General features: G+C 37.1%; 1 protein-coding gene across 3 annotated transcripts in view; it reads left to right on the top strand.

Annotated features, from left to right (window-relative positions):
* The window catches only part of LOC126278551 (probable phospholipid-transporting ATPase IIB), a 347,167-nt gene that overhangs the window by 221,550 nt on the left and 103,355 nt on the right, over nt 1-22,262 (top strand). Inside the window, exons 1-2 of one of the 3 annotated variants that reach the window (XM_049978734.1) lie at nt 2,803-3,198; nt 3,300-3,482. The exons of 1 other annotated variant lie outside the window; for it this stretch is intronic. In XM_049978734.1, the coding sequence (XP_049834691.1) occupies nt 3,161-3,198; nt 3,300-3,482 (221 nt within the window). In that variant the 5' untranslated portion in view covers nt 2,803-3,160. Of the gene's footprint in view, nt 1-2,802; nt 3,199-3,299; nt 3,483-22,262 lie in introns of those variants that run through there. One more of the 3 variants, XM_049978733.1, reaches the window with a different exon arrangement.

Genomic DNA, 22,262 nt, shown 5'->3' with positions numbered 1-22,262 from the left:
TTTAATCAATGAGACTTCATCTACAATTGTTACATTCATCATAAATTTGTCTGTTGCCATGATATTATTTCTGCATAAAATTCACATCTAAATCCACTCCTCTTCATCTTATTGGATCCTTGAGTCATTTCTAATGCCACAACCTGAATGACAAAACCAGTGTCCTTATGAATATTCCCAGCTGACACAATACTGGAAACAGTGCCACAAGAAATTTGACAGGGGTGTGTAGAAACAGCAGCAGATGGCAGTGCTGCTGAGTTTACCTGCTCCTTTCTTCATAGCGCAACTTACCCACCATAATTTTAGGGAATAACAATTATGCCAAGGTAACGTTTACCCTTGCTTAGATTAACTTTGTAAAGGGGACATAACAAATACATCTTCATAACATAACTGTGACATGGTTCCAAACAGAGCTCTAGATACCATTGACAGCAGAACCATCTGTTTCCATGAAAGCAGGTAACTGAGATCCTATAGTGAGATCGACAGTCATCAACCCTTTTAGATTTTTATATCTTCTTGAGCTATAAACTTGGTTACTACATTGTATATACATAATGGTGCAGAAAGTATTAGTATAGTGTCGGAATTGTGGAAGTAGCAATGATAAAGCTTATCAATCACCAAGAAAAAGTTCAAAACGGATGTTTTTGATCAGCTTTGTGGGGTAAAGTACAAAGTACATAGTGAAACAACATTTCAAAAAATCTACCTTTATTTGCTAGTGAAAACATTTACTGTACATTGAAACTTATCAAATAGCATGTATTAGGGAATGAAAAGATCCAACATACCTTATGGGTCATGTGTTTCTTTTCTTATGTAACTAATAACATCATAAATAACTGTATCTTCCTCTTTTATCAGAGACTTAAAAATGTTATTTAATGAACATTGTTTCTTCAATTTGTATTTTTATTTATACATAGTGCAAGCTTCCTTTCTGCTCTGCTATTGTAAAGCCTAAACAAAATTTCACTTTCCGATTCTGACGTTGTTTGTATAGATGGTAAAGCCAGGTTTCCACTAGCATGAATTTCTTACACATGTATCCCCCACCACCACTCATATAAGTCAACTAACATGTGGAAACACTCTACTTGCGCATTGTCATGGCGACTTACCTTAAGATGTGGAAGTTGAAAGGCATTCTACTTTCTTGTATGATGTCGCTTCCCGCATTATCAACTCCAAGCTACAGCAACTACCATTAGATGGATCTGCTCTCATCCTGCTCTGATCTGTTGTACAGCGCGGATTTAGAATTGTTTATATACATGGAGAGTTAATGTCTTGCCAAAATAATAGGCTAAGGCTTCAACTAAGTAAATAAATTATTTCTTAAGTTGTAAAATGTTCTTAAACAGTGTTATAGGAGTATCTCTCTAGCATTCAGCAACTCTTCATAATCACTTATTTGTAACACAACATCGTTTGATGTGACGAAATAGATAAAAAGTATTGTAACTGAGAGTGTAATTGCTGAGTAATGTATTTTTGCAGAACAGTCAATAATGTGAAGGTCTTTTTCATTTCCAGAATAATTTTTTGCATTAACCATAAAGTCTAAATATTATGGTGAAATGGATATTTTTTATGGCTTTAAGAACTAAAACTACTCTTGGCCCTCATTAAAATCTTATGCAAATACAGGTGCTCATATTGGCGCTATTATTGAGTAATGACTTCTGCACAGTAGTACAAAATGAAGTATTGCACTGGAAAAGAAAATCTATATTTACCGCACCTGTGACTTACCAGAATCTTTACTAACCTTGTAAATAAAAACAAAGCTGAATTGTTGAGACAAAAACCTTGCTGCCTGATTTAGAGACGTTGTTATTCAGAATGCAATAGATATATTGCAGTGACATGTATGTGAGTTAGGTTTTTGTACAGATCCAGAAATAGGAGTCAAAAAGATTTTGAAACTGGTTATCGGCAGATAACCACCTTATAAATGATTCGATGTTCCCAACGATTCCTATGAGATGCCCATTTCCATTCGACATTTATGTGTCCCATGTTAGTAACATGTATGTAACAGTAGTGGTGGTGGAGAGCACATGTAACAAATTCATGATTGTGAAAACCTCCCTTTACACTCATTTCACACTTTACTGCCTGTAAAAGTCACGTCATTTTGAAGTGACACGCACCATCGACGACCGCGTAATCTGTATCGACTTTGTGACAAGGAAGAATATGAATGTTGTTGCTCCTCGATTCACTCGCTGCAGTTTAAGCTATCCTCCTAGGTTGTTACCTAACCGCATACTCCATGGGGAAAAAGTCCATGGACTCCACGGAGGTCGTCATGGAACGTTAGCAGGTTGCCACAAAAACAAAGGAAAATTGTATAATCAAAATTAAGAAAAAACAAAAGCACAAAATCCATTGCTACAACTTGAATGAGTGTAGCGAAAATTGGTTAACTTCCCATATTGACAGAAGACGACGCCGATAAAAATTTCTTCTCGAAAAATCTTGGAGGCGATATGACGTGATTTGGCGATCCGTTGACGGCCTGTATTATTGCTGTCATTTTAAATGCTTTGCGGAAAGTTTCGACGTTACGTGACGGCAAGTGTGAATTATCCTTAAGATAATTAATAGTTTATGGGTTGCTGCTCGTAAGAATATGTTAGTACACTTATCAAAACGCAATTTCATGAACCGTGAAATATGATGTACGTAAGAGCACATTTATGTCCAGTCCTGTTTCTACACTTCACTGCCACCACTTCGATATTAATATCGTCGATTCATAACAGCTTTCAGATTCACTACTCGAGCATATCGATACTCGACAGTGATCACAGTCAACTACTGTCACATGAATACAAAAGTATGAAAAGAAATTATAAGCATTTTGATTACCAGTAATATGAATGTATGATAACATTATTATATGCTCGTCCTTAATAAGCCCAATTATACTTTGGGTCTGATAAAGACATTCATACAAGCATGTACACTAGTACCTGCAAATGTACATGAGAATCCGCAAAAAAGAGGCGTGGTTCAGGAAACTAGCCATCCACAAAATCCGGGTTAGCGAAATGTCAGAGCTGATTTCAGACGAGTACAGACTTACACGAAGTAAAAATTTTCTGATGATACTTAGAAATAAACTTTTAATAAAAGTACCGTGATGGATCGTGTTAGGGCAAGGCATCAGTTAAGTGAAAAGTGCGTGAAATGTTAAATCTGATAAAAGAAGATTAGTATATTAATGAGTCATATGTTTTTAATAGGATCAGTGTGTAGTACCTTCATTGTATTTATTTCAGGTATGCTTACAAACGACTAGAAATGGAGGACGTTCCGCTGAGAATGAACTCCGATGAACGAGATTTTGAAATTGACGAAACAGATTTCTTATTACAACACTCAGACCATGACCTGAGAACCAGCTCGGCGAAACATCGTAGATCCAAGCGGTGTCCCAAATGCCTGTCGCTATTTTTCTGTGGGTGAGTACACGATACGGATATTCTTTCCGAGATTTTATTCGGCGGTTTTAAAACCCAGGGATTCCTTGAAACTATCAGCAGCCTCTCTCGAGGCTGTTCAGACGGGTTACTGCATAAACACAGCAGTGTGTGCAATATAAAAAAAAACTGGATTCTGGCACAAGATCTCAAGAGTCGTTAAAAATTATGCAAAGTGGTGATACCAATTTGTTGACATGTGACATTACTTATTTAATGTAATTGTTGTAAATCGCCCAAACGCAAGTTATGGACAGAAAACAATAAAACCAGGATTTAATTCCGTCAATACTGTTGAAAACATTAATTTAATCATTGATACCCCTTTCTGTAATGTATCACAGAGCTTCAAAAACAAGAACAGCCAACGTTTACACCATTTGAATATCATCAGATGTTCAAAAGCATTCTTATCTTGAAACAAAGTTTCATTAATATGACAGTCAGTCACACATTTAATATGAAATCATTGAAAGTTATCAAGCTTTGCGCTTCTGCCATGAGAATGCAACATTTTTCAAGTTAATCATCAGATGTTGAGCAGAATACTTCCAACAGGAACATATTTTTTACTAACCTCAGTGAATCAAACAGGAATAGAATAGGTGCCAAGGCAGAGTGCACACTTCTGAAGTGGCATCATTAGTAAACTGAACTACAGTAAGAGCATCCAAGTTGTTAATACATTAACAGTACTGGTATCATTTTAAGTGTACAGCTATTCACTGTAGTGACATGTAAAGTGTCAGACACCATTATTCAATATATTTTGTATAAATGGCTGCATTGCTTGTAAATATTCAAGTCCTTTATTTTACAGATGGATTTTGGTCACTGTGTGACAATCTTAAGTGCTTAATGTACATAATAACTACCAGACAAGAGGCTTTTAACACAAATGTGGCCCTATTTATTGTCATCATCAAAACATTCAGAAACAGAAAAATACATGCAAATATACAGATTCTTATACATACCAAATTATGTGGTATATACAAGAATCTGTATATTTGTATATATTTTTTGTTTCTGTATTTTTTATGGTGGTTATAAATGCGGCCTCATTTATGTTAAGATCATCATGTCTAATGGGTCTTATGCATTAATAGCACTGAAGATCTTCGAAACAAAAGATTGTAATTTTTTTACCAGTGCTGCAATTTATCCAAAATACATTGACAATAATGGAATTAGACATGAAGACACCTTCATTGCTTATAATGGAACTGAATGGGAAAATAAAATACGCATAAACAAAGCTAAGGCAAATAGCAAAATTGTCTTTAAAACATAAAGCAATTGGGTTTCATATTTAATGAAATTCAGTTTCAGGGTATCTGAGTATTCTGTTGAAAGTTTCCAATTTTTCCCTGATAACTACAGATACCCAGATGCAAAGGTTCACTTTTTATTTTGAGTACACAGTCAGTAGTTGTAAATGTTTGCTATACAAAAGAACTAATAATTGGGAACGAGTTAATTTGCTATTTTTACATGTACTCGTGTTGCACTGGGTGTCACTGTTTTCAGCATAGTAACTTTCTATTGTATCTAACAGCAACAGGTTGGTGCATCTCACTTTAAAAATTTTAAATGTTAAATGTTGCAAAATAAAAAAAATCATTTGCAGTGTCGTGTATGAGTGGACACTTCTGTGAGCTTTTTGTTTAATTTTCATGTCTATAGTTCCCTTATTGTATAGGTTAGTTAGTTAATACTGGAATTTCAAAATTGAGTGTACCAAGCAAGGTGACACAGTGATTAGCTCATCGGACACACATTCAAGAAGACTATGCTAGGCGGCCAGTGTGGCCGAGCGGTTCTAGGCCCTTCAGTCTGGAACCGTGCGACTGCTACGGTCGCAGGTTCGAATCCTGCCTCGGTCATGGATGTGTGTGATGTCCTTAGGTTAGTTAGGTTTAAGTAGTTCTAAGTTCAAGGGGACTGATGACCTCAGATATGAAGTCCCATAGTGCTCAGAGGCTTTTGAACCATTTTTGGACTATGCTTCAAATCACCTTCCAACCATCCAGATTTTGATTTTCCCAAGTTCGCTCAAGGCAAATGCAGTAGTGATCCCTTTGAAAAGGAAACAACTGATTTGCATCCCCACCTTTTGGAATTTGTAATTCAACATTTCACTTCACCTCTAATGACTGCACTGTCAACAAGATGTTTAAATCTAATTTCGTTCCTTTTTAAATCCAAATGTGTAGAAGTGTGATTAATAATGCATGCTACTGTTGGTATAGTTAAAAACTAAGGGGTTTATACTGCATATTATTATCCATCAAAAAGAAAAGGCATTTACTGGTTGTAAAAGTTTTATACTGCCAGAGACAGTGATCATGTGAGCGTGAGATGTGTTTATGTGAATTTGTATGCGTTTGTTGTCTATTGCAGAAGAAGGCCTTTTGGTCGAAAGCATATGTTTTAAGCAGTCTTTCTGTTGTGCCTCTCTGCAGCTTAACATTTCCACTATATCTTTTTAATAATACTATCATTTTTTCCGTGCTGGATTTATCATTGTTAAAATTTATGGCTCATCTTAACTAAAAGAGAGGATTGATTGCTAGGTCACAGTCTGAGGCTTCTAGAAACTGTTAATTTTTTAGCTAAACATGAGTACTGTGAACGGGTTCAAGTGGATGTACATTGCAGTAGCTACTTAAAGATGAAGGGGGTTTTAAACCATAGACCAGCATGGAAAACTGCATCAAACCGTTCCTTAGACTAAAGGTCATAACAACAACAGCAACAAGCATGACTAGCACTAAGCAATATCATGAATTTTGTTGTTAATACACTATATAGGTAAAATAATTCCTAGAGCAACTCAGGATTTAACCACTGACATTTGGATTTACAGTTTGACACTCAGTGGCGCAAAGTGCTAAGTGCAACTCCTCAATGGAAACCTTTAAAAATTAATTTCTTCCCTTCATTTAGAGCCATTCCAAACCATGTCAAATAACTATAAGGCCCATCTGAAAGCCTTTTCTGCAAATCAAAAGGGTTGCATTCTTTCTCATGTGACAATGTAAATCACAGCCTCCACTCAATATGAGAGCAACATTTTTATATAGTGTGGTACTAAGTGGTGTGTTTTAATAAATATGTTCTGTACAAATCAAACTTTTGCTTAACTCATCATGACAGATATATTTTTATTTCAAATACTTAACAGTTATTATTTTAAAAACTTTGCAGGACTTCAAACTCTGACCACCTGCAATTCAGCTGCTGTTCTGCCTTTAATCATTTTGAAAGCCTGTACCCTTGTTGATCAATGGCCCGTACTTTGAAAGGTCAGAGATGTCTTCCTGATTCAGTTCAGTGCTTCTTGATGTCCTTCATTACTTTCTTCAACTATTTATTACCATAAGGTGGCTTGCAGAGTATAGATTTAGTTGTAGAGTTTACAAAAGATCTTGAACTCAAACTTCTGTGTTTCTCTCAATCCAGACTTTTCTGTCACTCTGAGGGATTCACTTCATAAGTCATTAACAGGCAGTCACCTATACCTAATACAGCTGAAACTTAGCTACCCACATTCAGGAATTTCTTTCAAATTAATTTCAGACCATTGTTAATTATCAGTAATATCTGTTCATCCATACATGCAGATAAATAAGCATTCACTTGCAAATAGACATTCAGTGTTTAGTTTTATAGTGCCTCAGTTTAGCTTTCCCTGAAATTCCCTTTGCTTTGTACAGAACTTGGGTTTTACGAACAGCAATGGCCATCTTCTCTCTCCTGTGGTCATTGGTTTCTTTCTTCGTAGTTTTCAAAAGTCACTGAAATTGTCCACATTTTTCTGTTTCACTACTCTGTGAGTACATCCTGTGTGACCAAATCAAAGGCTTTCTTAAAGTTGACAAGGACACCTCCTAGATCCTTCAAGATGTAATTTTCCAATACTCTTTTCCAGGCTTGTTTATAACTGTAATAACAAACTTCCTTCTCAGGTTTGACTTCACAGATGATTGAATGGTGGCTATTACAGAACTTCATTGTGCTTTTAGACAATATTTTCACAAATATGGAGAGTGGTATCACTGAGCCACTAAACGTAAACTTAGGTCTTTCGGATCACGATACACTATTAACATACATAAATTACTCTATCCCCAAGGCAGTAAAATATAAGTGGGGATACAAAAGGCACTTCTATACAGAAAAAGTGAATACTTTCATCCAGTTGTTAGCTAATGAAACCTGGGAAGATGTCTTTGCACAAACAACAACCGAGGAATCTTTCAATGCTTGTTCCTAGTACATTCATGTGCCTATTTGAGATGTGTTTCCCAAAAAAGCTCACAAAGATCAATGTCATGCCTACGAACACAAGCCAGTGGATAACACCTGCTATTAGAGCATCTAGTCAAACACTAAAACATATCAGTCAACTCAAAAAAGATAACAAAGATGAACACTTCACAGATTATGTTAAGACATACAAGAAAATTTACACGAAGATGATCAAAAAAGCCAAGACAATGCATAATGACAGTGTAATTGCTGGGTCAGCAAACAAATCGAAAGCTATATGGAATGTAGTAAAAAAAGAAATAGGCTCAAGCAAAAATGTTAGAAATCCAGATGACTTTGTTTTAAAAGATGATCAAGGCGTGCTAGTCAGAAATCTTACTTTAGCAAATTACATTAATGACTACTTCATAAATAGTCCAATCAATCTCAGTGAAAATTGTTCTAAGATTAGTAGAACATCAATCCCAGAAGTACAAAGTGTTAATTCATTATTGCTACCTCCCACGAACAAATTGGAAGTTAATCGAATAATAAAAACAATGAAGAATAAAATGTCCTCGGGGATTGACGAGATACCTTGCTCAGTCATGATGAGATGTGCTAGTGTCATATCAGACCCACTCACACACATCATAAACATATCATTTTCAGAAGGTGTCTTTCCACAACGATTAAAAATTGAAAAAGTAAAACCATTGTATAAAAAGGGCAATACACATGAAGTGGGAAACTATAGACCAATAGCTGTATTATCGGTATTTTCAAAAGGAATAGAGACAGTCATGTAAAACAGAATTACAAATTACCTCGAGAAATTCAATCTATTGTCTGTAAACCAACACGGCTTTCGCAAAGGAATGAGTACAGAGTCAGCCATCACCCAATTCATTGAAAATATTGTAACAGGGCTAGATAAGAACAACATACAATAGGAATTAATTTGGACCTCTCAAAGGCATTTGATACTGTCCAACATGATATCCTGCTAGACAAATTAGAATATGTCGGTATATGAGGAGTAGCTAAAAAGTGGTTTCAGTCATATCTCCATAATAGGAAACAGGGAGTAGAAATTGCAACAACAAACAGTAAAAACCGAAGTATTGTTTGCAGATCGGATATTCAGACTGTGCCAGTTGGGGTACCGCAGGGGTGTTCTAGGACCTCTCCTATTTCTTCTTTACATAAATTATCTCGAGATTCCACTAAATGGTACTCATATAACCCTGTTTGCAGATGACACAAACATTGTAGTAACTGACATAAACCGGGTATTGCCAACATCTGCAACCAGAGTTATAGAATATTTGCAAAATTGGTTTGAAGTGAACAAATTAACCATAAATATCTCTAAAACTAATTATATCCATTACAGGAAACAGTCACACTCTGATCTAGATCTCAGAATACAAAATAAAGAAATTGTGAGAGTTGCTACCACAAAATTCTTAGGTGTACATATAGACGAAAATTTAGACTGGAAATCCCATATCCTGAATCTGTTCCATAAGTTAAGCTCTGCTTGCTTTGCTTTATGTGTTATTAGTTTTGTATGTAGTAGGGAATGTAGCAGAACTGTTTACTTTGCTTATATACATTCTGCTATTACCTATGGCCTCACCTTCTGGGGTCATAGTAAGAAAAATCTCAAAACCATCTTCACTCTACAAAAACGAGCTGTTAGAATAATTACCAACAGTTCAAGGGTAACTCCTTCAAAGCAATTATTTAAACAGCTGAATATTCTACCCCTACCATGCCTCTATATACAGAAAAGTATAATTAATGTAAGAAGAAATATTAACAATTTCCAATCCAACTCGGATCTACATACTTACATCACAAGGAAGTGCAATGACATTCATATAAAAACAGTTAACAAGACTTTGGCGCAGAAGCAAACAAACATACTAGGAAGCAGATTGTATAACAAACTACCGGTAAAGATAAAAGAAATAAAAAAATTGTCTTCATTTAAAGAAGCAGTATTCAAATTTTTAATGACCAACTGCTATTATCGTGTAAAAGAATACCTGGAATAGCTTCATACTAAACAATTATATTTATGTACTCTATGCCAATAGTAATTTTTATCTGACTGTTGCTATGATCTAAATAAATAATATAAACAAAAGTGCTTTAATTATATGTGTTATATCTAAATATCAACTGTGTATTCTATGTAAAAAGTCTTTCTCATACATCAATGTAAAAAATCAAAGTTGTACATGCTATTTCAATGTGGTCTGATGTTATGTAGTATACTATGCACATCTGTATTTTGTATAGTATTGTTCGCCCTATATATATATATATATATATATATATATATATATATATATATATATATATATATATATATATATATAGGGCGAACAATATAGAGATATATATATATATATATATATATATATATATATATATATATATATTGATGAAATCCATGCAATGTACTTTGTCTCTGGATGAATAAACTACTACTACTACTACTACTACTACTACTACTACTACTACATATTATCATTTTGTATTACTAAAAGGAAGATATGTGTTAATCGGTCTAAACAAGAAAATATGAATCAGAAAAATGAAAATCAGTAATAATTATTATGAAATACAAATAATTTATGAAATACAAAAAGTTACAAGAACAAGAATGATGTCATACCCAGATAAAATCACATAAAATACAGGAAAGATAGTAGTGACAATATTATGAAAAGGATAGTTGCTACTCGCCATATAGTGGAGATGCTGAGTCACAGATAGGGACAAGAAAAAGACTGTCAAACAACTGTTTGAAAGTCTTTTCATTGTGCCTATCTGCAACTCAGCTTCACCACTATATAGTGAGTAGCAACTATCCTTTTCATAATATTGTCATTATTCTATCCTGGATTTTCCATTGTGTGAAAGAGACCAGACGTCATTTTAGAGCGAGAACTGTGTAGTAAAACTAATTGCTTTGTTACTTGTGCAGTTTACAAATCAGTCATACAGCTAGACGATGCACTAAACCAAAAGAGTGGAATTATTTATGTATAATGCTATGGTAGGTGACTCTCAAAGCTGATATCTACACCCTAAAAAAACAATAAGCACGTAGAAACTTCCAATCATCCATATAATAGAACTGATAATTGCCCATCTGCCTAGTTAACCACATGCATTCTTTTATACTGAAAGGAAATAAGTATAATGTTCTTCTGACAGCTGTGGTACAGCTAGTGGGATTTGAAAACTGGTGATGTGTCTTCATCATGTACAATGGATCAGTCTTATCTGTTTTGTTTACTCAATCGTCAAACTGTTCTCTTGCCTGCAACAGCCAGAACTTGAAAGTCACTTCTTAGTGATTCCCTCACCACCACCACCTTCACCATCTTCATCTATATCATCAGTGGCAGCAGCCCACAAGTGTTCTATGGCTTTTGCTGTTTGTAGTTTCCCTGAATTCATCTTGCTAATCCACTACTTGTTTGTAGTCCTCTTAAAGTCATTGCATCACAAACATTTTTATAATAGTTTCTAGGTGGTCATCATCTTTTCCTTCTCACCAGAAGAAAATATTTCTTTATTGTTATTTTGACCATCTGCTTTAATCCATCCTCTCCATGTTTCCCTACCAAAGTAAATGTTTCATTTAGAATACCTCTATTATTGTCCCCTCCATTTCTACATATTCTCTTATGGTTACATTTCAAACATTAACCATGATAGAGATGCTGCAGGTTCTCTTTCACAAGGCTATTACCTGTGCAAACTAACTTTGATGTTGGTACTTCCATGTGCATATATTCTCAACTGTTGCCTTGTACATAAGATATTTGCTCTAGCATACAAAGTTCATTTGACATATTGTATATCTACCCTAACTCAACCGGTTGCATATGTCAGTCTCTACTTTTACCATTTCATGACACAATGACTCCCAAAGACATAAATGGTTTCCAACTTTCCATCTTCTGTTTCAGGTTCCCTATTACATCCCATCAGTAGATCATCCATTTTATTCACATGATTATTAGGCCCCACTTATCATACACTTCCCTCAGCTTTCAATGCATATAGTAATTACTTGCATCTTCCATATCTTTAATTAAAGTACTTTATTATTCACTAAAGAGTATATGACATTGGCATCCAGTGCTATTCCCACATTACATTTCATTCTCCAGTTGGTATCTTCCTTCCTTCCTTTTTTTAGGCCATTTTGTTAACAGAACTTTAATGATATGCTGACTGCAAACACAGTTCTGAAATTGCTTCAGTGCGTATTCTGCTTGCCTCTAGACTTAAATTGTGCTTTGACCACTTGAGGAGGCACATTGTTAGCATATTGTATCCATATTTGGCAGTCATCAAAATTTATGATCCATGCAGTTTCTCTTAATCAGTTAAGGTGAAGGCTAGGATAGTTCCTGTAAAAAGGACATGAGCCATTTTCTTTGCCATCCTTGCCCTGTGTGAATTGTGCTGTGTGTCTAATGACCTAATCTTACTTACTGACTTTCATATGAACAAGACAGAGTAGTGTTTTGGTACATCCAGATTAAAAATTTTAAATGAAAGAAACATAGATGTCTGAGTAAATGAGGAATCACTCCAAGGAGCAGCTTTCTTTGGATTTTTCCTTTGATCCAGCACCTATACATCTTACCCTTAAGTGATATTTCCTGTGTCCTCTCTTCCCCCCATAAAGAAATTGTATAAGAAGTTCCAAAGGATGAATATTCTTTGCCTGTCTTTATCTTTCTAAGTTAAAGAAATATTTCTCTTCAAGTCTAACCAAGTCAAATTGCTTCCAAGTGGAGCATCTTTCTTCAGCGTTTCAAAGAGCAGTTTTAGATTGATAATGTTGCACATAGTGTGTATCACAAAGAACTGTTGTGATGGACTTCTGTCAGCTCTTCTTTGGTTGTTCCAGCTTCAGCACTTGATAAGATGATGCTAATCTTGCATGTGATATATTGTTAACAGGCACTGGTGATACCTATATTTTAAATTTATATCTACTATCCAAACTCTTCAAAATAATTAGAGCTCAGGAGAAGTATAACACATTCTGTAAAGATAAACATTTATTTCATTTAATTTGAGGAACAAATGTCTGAGAATGTACATTTTGAGCACAGAATTGTATGAAAATGAGTCATGGACTGTGAGAAACTTGGAAAAGAATAAAATTGAAGTTTTTGAGTTATGGTGCAACAGCAAGATGTAGAAAATTGGGTAGACTGGTGAGGTAAGGAATGAGGAGGTACTGAGCACTATCAGTGAAGAGAGGAATATATGGAAAACATCAAATTGAAATATATCAAACAAAAAGTGGATGACATTGGGACCAAGTGATACTGAGATGAAAAGCTGGCACAGGGAGAGGGATCCATGGTGAGCTGCATCAAACTAATCGGAAAGTGAGAAAAAACCTTTCATATGCTGCTTTGCTTTCAGCAACAGGATAGTGAATATACTCATATATTCACTCTGTAATAATTGTCTATATGATCAAACATAGGAGACAGTTTTTGAACCTGGAAGTAATATGTAACCATCCAAATGCCTGACACTAGTTTGCATCTATGTGGCACAGTTTCTCAGATTTTAGAAGAGCTTCTGGGACACATTTAACTGTTCTTGGAAAAGAGCAATGTCAACCACAGATGACTTGTGCAACACAATTGAGGGATGGTGCACACATTGCCCATGGTTTTAAAGTGATATTCTCACATGATAGTATGTCATCCACTGCAATAATATCTTGCTGCCCACAATGTGGAAAATATGGAGTGGCACCAGGGCATATAGATAAAGACCAAACCAAAGTGTGGTTTGGAGACTGCAGTGCTTTACTAGGAATGGTCCTATTGAAGATGGTGCACCTTTGCCTTCCTCTGAGCTTTGAAGTTATTTTCATAGTGAGTTACTGGGGAACCTACAGTTTAATATGGGCTCTGAAAAACTACGTGACTTTGCACTTTTAACATGCACAAATAACTGCCAGTTGTGAAATCAGTGGTCAATGACAAAAATCCCAGGACCAACTGTGATAAAATCCTGGACCAATGGATTGTTAGTTGAACACTTATCCGCTGATCCACACAGCATACAATACAGCAAAAGATTAGATGATCTCATCTCTGCATCTTAGACTGATTGAAGAGCTGGTGCTTTTAATTAACATCAAGGTTTGCATGTCTGTTTCTGTCTGTTCCTGCTCACATCAACAACTTACTATTATGGCCTATGTATTTGATGATGTTGATGAGACAGTCACAATTTGGAATCCTCTGTAACCAGCACTTCCAGGTATTGGAACTTCTCACATCTGTCCTAGTTGCTTCTGTTCAACTTAAGATATTGCTCTTTAACAATAGCATTTTTCCTGGAAGCAAAGAGATACTTTGTTTTTTTGTTGTTTACTCAAAGTCCCAACTGTTCTGCCTCTTTTTCCAGTCTTCCAAATCCTTCCACTTCTTTCAAACTTCTAGACAGCACACACACATCATTGGCATAAACTAGATTTTGATGCATACGGTTAAACCGAGTGCCACCTCCTTTATCAAACTCCACCCTTTGCATCACTCTCTCCAACACTATGTTGAAAAGTAGCATGTATAATACATCCTTATCAAATATATATGGGACTAGGAAATGACATTAAGGTCCTAGACCTAATGAAGGGAAACTCCTGATTTATCTCTCCACATAGTAGAGAGTGGGCAACGTCACTTCATGTGATGGCTAACGTAGACAGGGACCGAGGGATGACTAGGATAAGTCATCACCCCAGCATTTGCTGAGCAGAGCACCCTCTTGCCCTGGAAATAAGAAATCATTTCTAAAGGCAGAAGAACGAGCTGATGGTCAGCGGCATGGGATGGGGAAGGCAACGGGATACCACCACAATAAAGAACTATGGTTATCCCAAGCATCACCAGGAAACCATGTCAGTATCTTCTGTAAAATTTTCTGGAGACAAAATAGTCCCCCAATCAGATCTCCAGGTGGGAACTGCAAAAGATACACACAAAGTGAAGGAAAAGCATCCCAATTTTAACATAACAACTTGGAATATGAAAACACTGCTTCAGTGTAGCAAACTAGAAAATCTAAAACTTGAAATGGAACGACTGGAAATTGATATTCTAGGCATATCTGAGATGAGATGGTCCCAGTCATATGATTTCTGGCCTGAAGAACACAGAGTCATTCACAGCAGAACTGACCAAGTAGACCAGGAATGGGAGGAGTTAAATAATTTTGAGAAAGAACTATGGCTCACATGTCAAGAGATATGTGCAATATATCTCTCGAATAATACTAGTCAAACTTGAAATTAAGCCAAAGAACACTCTGATAATACAAATATAGATGCCAACATCCAAAGAAGAAGATGCAGTTGTTGACGGAATATACGAAGAAATAAGTAATGCGATGAGATATGTTAAGGGAGATGAAAACCTGATTTCCATGGGGGACTGGAATGCAATTGTGGGTGAAGAACCAGAGGAATGAATTGTTGGCAAATATGGGCTTGGAAGAAGAAATGAAAGAGGAGATCAACTACACATGGAAGCCCTCTGGAGACCTGAAGAGACAACAGATTGATTACATTCTAGTGAAAGCATGTTTTAGGAATAAGGTAAAAAAATTGCATGAGCTATCCACCTGCAGATATAGGCAGTGACCATAACCTGGTCCTGATGAAAAGTTCACTCAGACTCAAATATTTGAAGAAGAACCCAGTAAAACTTAAACTGGAACTAGAAAAATTGAAAACTGAGAGACTGGCAAAGTGCTATGCTCACGAAACAGAGAACCTAGCGAAACAATTTCAACATGGTTGAGTAAATGAAGATTGGGATCAAGTTAAATCTGGTGTATACAAAGCAGCAGAAAAAGTAGTTGGAAAAACGAAACCCAAAAACAAGAGGAAATAGATTACAGCAGATAATATTGAGTGCAGTAGCCACGAGAAAGATTGCGGGAGGCGCACATTGGCACGGCGCGTCATGGATGGTAGTTGCTGCAAGTAGAGTCCCATCCACCAGAGGGCACACGAGAATTCGGCTGCGACCTCTGCCGGCGGAACAACAGCAGCTCAGGCAGCATGGGCTGTGTCCAGTCAGTTCACATTGGGCATGTCTATGAGACAGTTCGCAGTCTACGCTATGTGAAGTGCAACGGAAAACATGAACCGTGTTACTGCATTGAGCTTAGAGAAAACAGGAGAGTGTACAAAAATGCAACTTATGAACAAGGAAAAGCTGAATACAGAAGACTAAGGAATTTAGTCAGTTGATAAGCTAGGAACACAAAAGAATATTTTCTCGAGGAAATGTGCAGGAAGTGGAAGAAAAGATGCAAAACAGGAGAACTAATTTTGCCTACAGAATAGCAAATACATTTTTTAACAAACCCAAAACAACACTCTCAGACACAATAGAAAATAAAAAGGGGAAAATGCTGTTTGGTGAAGAAATGGTAAGAATACATAGAGGAGTTGCATGCTAGAACACATCTTTCGGAGGAAGTAATAGGAAGAGAAGGGTAAGTAGACAAAGGTGACAAAGGAGATGACATTCTGCAAGAAAAATTTGACAAAGCTCTGAAAGAACTACGGGACAACAAAGCAATAAGTATTGATGACATCCCTTCAGAACTAATAAAGAATGCTGGTGACGGCATGAAAACAATGCTGCTTAAACTTATTAGGTCCATCTATAACACAAGAGAGATACTGACAGACTTCCAGAAATGCATCATTGTTCCTATACCAAAGAAGGCATCAGCTACAAAATGTGGGGGTACCGAACTTTAAGCCTCATATCACATGTATCAAAAATTCTCAAAAAATAATTCTAAAGAGAATTGAAGAGAAGGTGGAGGAAATGCTGAGTGAAGATCAGTTTGGTTTCAAAAGGGGTTTGGGAACAAGAGAAGTGATTCTGGCTTGGAGATTCCTTATCGAAAAGCAATTACAGAAAAATAAACCAACTTATATTGCCTTCGTAGACCTGGAAAGGCATTTGATAATGTTATCTGGGAAGAGATGTTCAGAGTGCTGAGGAAAAGTGGAATGAAGTACGAAGACATCCGTGTGATGCTCAGTTTCTGTAAGAATGAGGTGGCAGTGATTAGGAACTGTCACCAGAAACAAGAAGCAAATATTAGAAAAGGGTTAAGAGAAGAATGTGCTCTATCTCTCCTCTTATATTCAATGCTTACATCCAGGAAGCTATAGACCAAGTCTGAGAAACTAGTGAGGTGGGGATCAAAATAAATGGGCAAAAGATAGAGGTGCTATGTTATGCAGATGATATTGCTATAGCCACAAAGACAAAAGATGATCTAGAGAAGGTCCTCAGAACAATGTAAAGGATACTATGCAATCAGCATAGAATGAGAATAAACAAGAAAAAGACTGAAGTGACGGTATGCAGTACAGGAGCATAATATGAACCTCTGAGAATGAGAATTGAAAGAGAGGAGCTGAAAGTGATAGAGGAATTTACTTATCTGGGAAGCAAAATCACAAGGGATGATAGAAGCTGGAAAGAAATGGTGAACAGAAAACAAAAGGCCCAAATTACATTTAATTGGAGGAGGAAGCTATTCACCAGCAAGATCATCAGTCTGAAAATAAGGACTGTATCATGAAAGCTTTCATTTCGAGTGTGGCCGTATATGGATGTGAAACTTGGATAATGAGAAGATACTATGCTATGACACTTTGACAGATGCTGCCCTGTGAAGAAAACACAAAGAGTGTTCACCCATAACCAAAGTGCAAAAACAACAGACTGACACTTCCAGCAAATATGATAAAACTCAGGCAAAACATCCAGGACCTGGATGTGTTACACAAGTCAACAAACCTGCAGGTTTTTAAGGCCAAGTACAATGAAGCCAAGAAACTCTTTAAGAAAGAGCTTTCAAATCTAAGAAAACAGATATACAGGAGTGAAATAGCTCAATCAGACAATATAGCCAAGACCTCATGGAGAATTGAAAATCAATTTCCAAAGCCACGCCGAAGCCAGAAAATGAAATTGTAAATATAAGACATGAAGAAAACACAATTAAAGATCCTAATAAAGTCTGCAATGTTTTCAATAAATACTTTATATCTGCAGCTGTTAGTCCAGTTAATAACACAATTGTGAGTAGTGAGGTAAAGCTCTGCCCCTTTGAAGAGCCGCCTTTTGAATTCAAACAAGTAAGTGAAAAAGAAATAGGCAGGATAATAAATAACCTAAAGAATAAGTTCTCATCTGGATGGGTTGGTTTGAGTAGTATCGTGATTAAAAAAATGTAATAAGGAATTAGTTAAAATAATCACCCACCTGGTAAACTGCAGTATCAGAGAACATACATTTCCAAATGTATTGAAATGGAGCGCAGTTAAACCAGTGCATAAAAAAGGATCCAAGGAAGAGGTTTCAAATTTCAGGCCCATATCATTAATACCTGTCTTCAGCAAAGTATTTGAAGTTGTGCTACTGACACAATTTAGTGGCTATTTCTTGAAAAATAAATTCCTAACAGAGACACAACATGGATTCCGAAAAGATCATAGTACTATCACAGCAATTACAGAATTTCTTCATAAAACGTATGGTGCCCTTGATCAAGGAATGCAAACAGCTGGCATATTTCTAGACCTTACTAAAGCCGTGAGTCATACAATGTAAAAGCTGCATCCATGCAATTGCTGGCTACATATTTATGTAACCGCAAGCAGTGTACAAAGCTGACTTACAAAATCAATAATCAGATCATTAATTTCCAGTCCAAATATGAGACAGTCACACAAAGTGTACCCCAGGGCTCAATTTTGGGCCCTTTCCTCTTCCTAGTGTACATATATGATATAGAGCAACCTTTCAATTCCCAATTGGTAACCTATGCAGACGATACCTCACTGTTATTTCTTGGTAAACAAAATGATGAGTTAACGTTGGTAGAAACTGAGGGACTACGTCAAATAACTACTTATTACCAAGATCAAGGTGTGAAAGTTAATATCAGTAAATCTCAGTAAATCTCAGTTATTGCCATTTAAACTTACAGACTCACACCAAACCTCATTCAGTAACATAGGTGGAATTGAAGTAGTGGACACAGAAGGCTGCAGATTTCTAGGTGTTCACATAGATGAAAATCTTAAGATGGGTAAACCATATCAAATTTTTATGCAATAAAATCAGTAGTTCATTACATATAATCAGCCAGTTATCAAAAGTAGTCCCACTTCAGACATTAAAAACAATTTATTATGGAACCATTTTTGAACAGATTAATTACGGGATAGAGATATGGGGTTGTGCTACCGACATACATATGAACAGAATATTAACCCTACAGAAAAGAGCAATCAGAATTATCCATGGATTAGGGTATAGAGATTCATGCAGGGAAATCTTTGTTTATCATAAATACCTCACAGTCTACTCACTGTATCTTTACAAATTAATTATATTTTTTGTGATACATCAAAACAAAGCAACAAAGTGCTCTGATATGGATGCCTATAATACAAGAAATAAAGACTGCTACTACAAACAAAGAACAAAATTAAAAACAGACCATAGTTCATGCATTAGTGGTCAAATATGGTACAACAGATTGCCGAGCTCTATAAGGTGCCACAAAGGAAACTTATTCAAAGTGAAACTGAAATATTTCTTGATTGACAAGCATTTATATTCTTTAAGTGAATATTAATATTAAACTAAAATAAATTATTATTGTGGGGTGAGTCACCTAACGTTACCGCTGGATATATTTCGTAAACCACATCAAATACTGGCGAACTGATTCCACAGACCGAACGTGAGGAGAGGGGCTAGTGTAATTGTTTAATACAAACCATACAAAAATGCACGGAAGTATGTTTTTTAACACAAACCTACATTTTTTAAAATGGAACCACATTAGTTTTGTTAGCACATCTGAACATATAAACAAATATGTAATCAATGCCATTTGTTGCATTGTAAAATGTTAATTACATCCAGAGATATTGTAACCTAAAGTTGACGCTTGAAACCTCCGACGTTCAATTGCGTGTTGTAACAAACACGGGCCACGGTCAGTGAGCAGCATCTGCAGGGACATCTTTATGAGTGTGGCTGTAGTGCACTGTTGTGGTTTGGTCTAGCTGTTGCAGTGTCCGCATGTAGCGCTTGCTGTTATTGTTATTCTGCATTCATCTCCGCACGCAGACCAATTGTAGTACACCGTGTTACCAGACATCTGTGATACTGTAGTGTTGTAGGAACTGTGACCATGGTGTATTTGAACTCTGAAAAGGCGGAGATGATACTCATCTGTGGCGAGTGGCGACGAAATGCAGCTGAAGCCTGCAGGGTCTATGCAGAACGGTACCCAGACAGAGAGCATCCAACGTGCCGCACATTGCAGAACATCTACTGCCAACTGTATGCAACAGGTACGGTCGTAGCACGCAAACGGATCCATAACAGGCCCATCACAGGAGAAGTGAGTGCAGTTGGTGTGTTAGCTGCTGTTGCCATGAACCCACACATGAGTACACGGGACATTGGGAGAGATGGTGGACTGAGCCAAATAGTGTCATGAGCATACTGCATCGTCACCGCTTTCACCCGTTTCATGTGTCGCTACATCAGCAATTACATGGTGATGACTTTAATCATCAAGTGCAATTCTGTCAGTGGAGACTAACAGAGGATGCGTTGCAGTTCTACCTGTTTACCGATGAAGTGGGTTGCACAAACCACAGGGCAGTGAATCTACAGGACATGCATTACTGGTCCATGGACAATCCTCGCTGGGTCCGACAGGTAGAGCGACAGCGACCGTGGACTGTAAATGTATGGTGCGGAATCATTGGCGACCACCTCATTGATCTTCACTTCATTGCAGGGGCCCAAACAGCTGCTACATACACCGCGTTTCTACAGAATGATCTGCCAACGTTGCTCGAAAATGTCCCACTAGAAACACATCGACATATGTGGTATCAGCATGATGGTGCACCTGCAGATTCCGCAAATAACACTAGGCTGACCCTTGACAGGATGTTTGACAGGTGTTTCATAGGACGTGGAGGACGCATAAATTGGCCAACCTGTTCTCCTGATCTTACACCTCTGCACTTCTTTCTGCGGGGTACGTTAAAGGAGAACGTGTACCGTGATGTCCCTACAACCCCAGAGGATATGAAACTTCATATTGTGCCAGCCTGCGGCGACATTACACCAGATGTACTGCGGCGTGTACAACATTCATTATGCCAGAGATTGCAATTGTGTGCAGCAAATGATGGCCACCACATTGAACATCTATTGGCCTGACATATCGGGACACACACTATTCCACTCCGTAATTGAAAATGGAAACCACGTGTGTACGTGTACCTCACCCCTCATGGTAATGTACATGTGCATCAGCGAAAAAGACCAATAAAGAGGTGTTAGCATGTGGACATAATGTGCTGTTCCAGTCTCTTCTGTACCTAAGGTCCATCACCGTTCCCTTTGGATCCCTACGTAGTTCGGTGCTCTCCGATACACACAATCGAACAGCGGAGGAGTAGTACTCAAGCGTCAACTTTAGTTTACAATATCTCCAGATGTAATTAACATTTTACAATGCAACAAATTAAGTATTTGTTTATATGTTCAGATGTGCTAACAAAACTAATGGGATTCCATTTTAAAAAAAATGTAGGTTTGTGTTAAAAAACATACTTCCATACATTTTTGTATGGTTTGTATTAGCCAATTACACTAGCCCCTCTCCTCATGTTCGGTCTGTGGAATCGATTCATCAGCATTTGATGTGGTTTACGAAATATATCCAGCTGGTAATGTTAGTTGACTCATCCTACATATCTACGGCCAGCATATCTTGGCACAGTGTTAAACCATCCGGGTTATCTGGATACTGCCCACTAACACCAACCTATCAGAACTCAGGAGATGGGAACTTGCCCTTCAATATATCCTCTCTTCCCATTACCCACCAGGCCTCAACCTCCGCGAATTTCAAGTTGCCGCTGCTCATACATCACCTGTCATTCAACAACATCTTTGCCTCTGTACTTCCACCTCGACTGGTATCTCTGCCCAAATTCTTTGCCTTTACATATGTCTGCTTGTGTCTGTGTATCTGCGGATGGACATGTGTGTGTGTGCAGTAGTGTATACCTGTCCTTTTTCCCCCCTAAGATAAGTCTTTCCGCTCCCGGGATTGGATTGACTCCTTACCCTCTCCCTTAAAACCCACATCCTTTCGTCTTTCCCTCTCCTTCCCTCTTTCCTGATGAAGCAACCGTTGGTTGTGAAAGCTTGAATTTTGTGTGTGTGTTTGTGTTTGTTTGTGTGTCTATCAACGTATCAACGCTTTCACGTGGTAAGTTTATTTGTAATGGGTACGATGTAACACCCAATATTGTGCCTTGTTAGGTACAATGGTACATTTGTATCATGTATATGT

Source organism: Schistocerca gregaria, chromosome 6 (assembly GCF_023897955.1).
Source record: "Schistocerca gregaria isolate iqSchGreg1 chromosome 6, iqSchGreg1.2, whole genome shotgun sequence".
Classification (NCBI taxonomy): Eukaryota; Metazoa; Arthropoda; class Insecta; order Orthoptera; family Acrididae; genus Schistocerca; species Schistocerca gregaria.
This window is presented reverse-complemented; position numbering and strand designations above follow the sequence as displayed.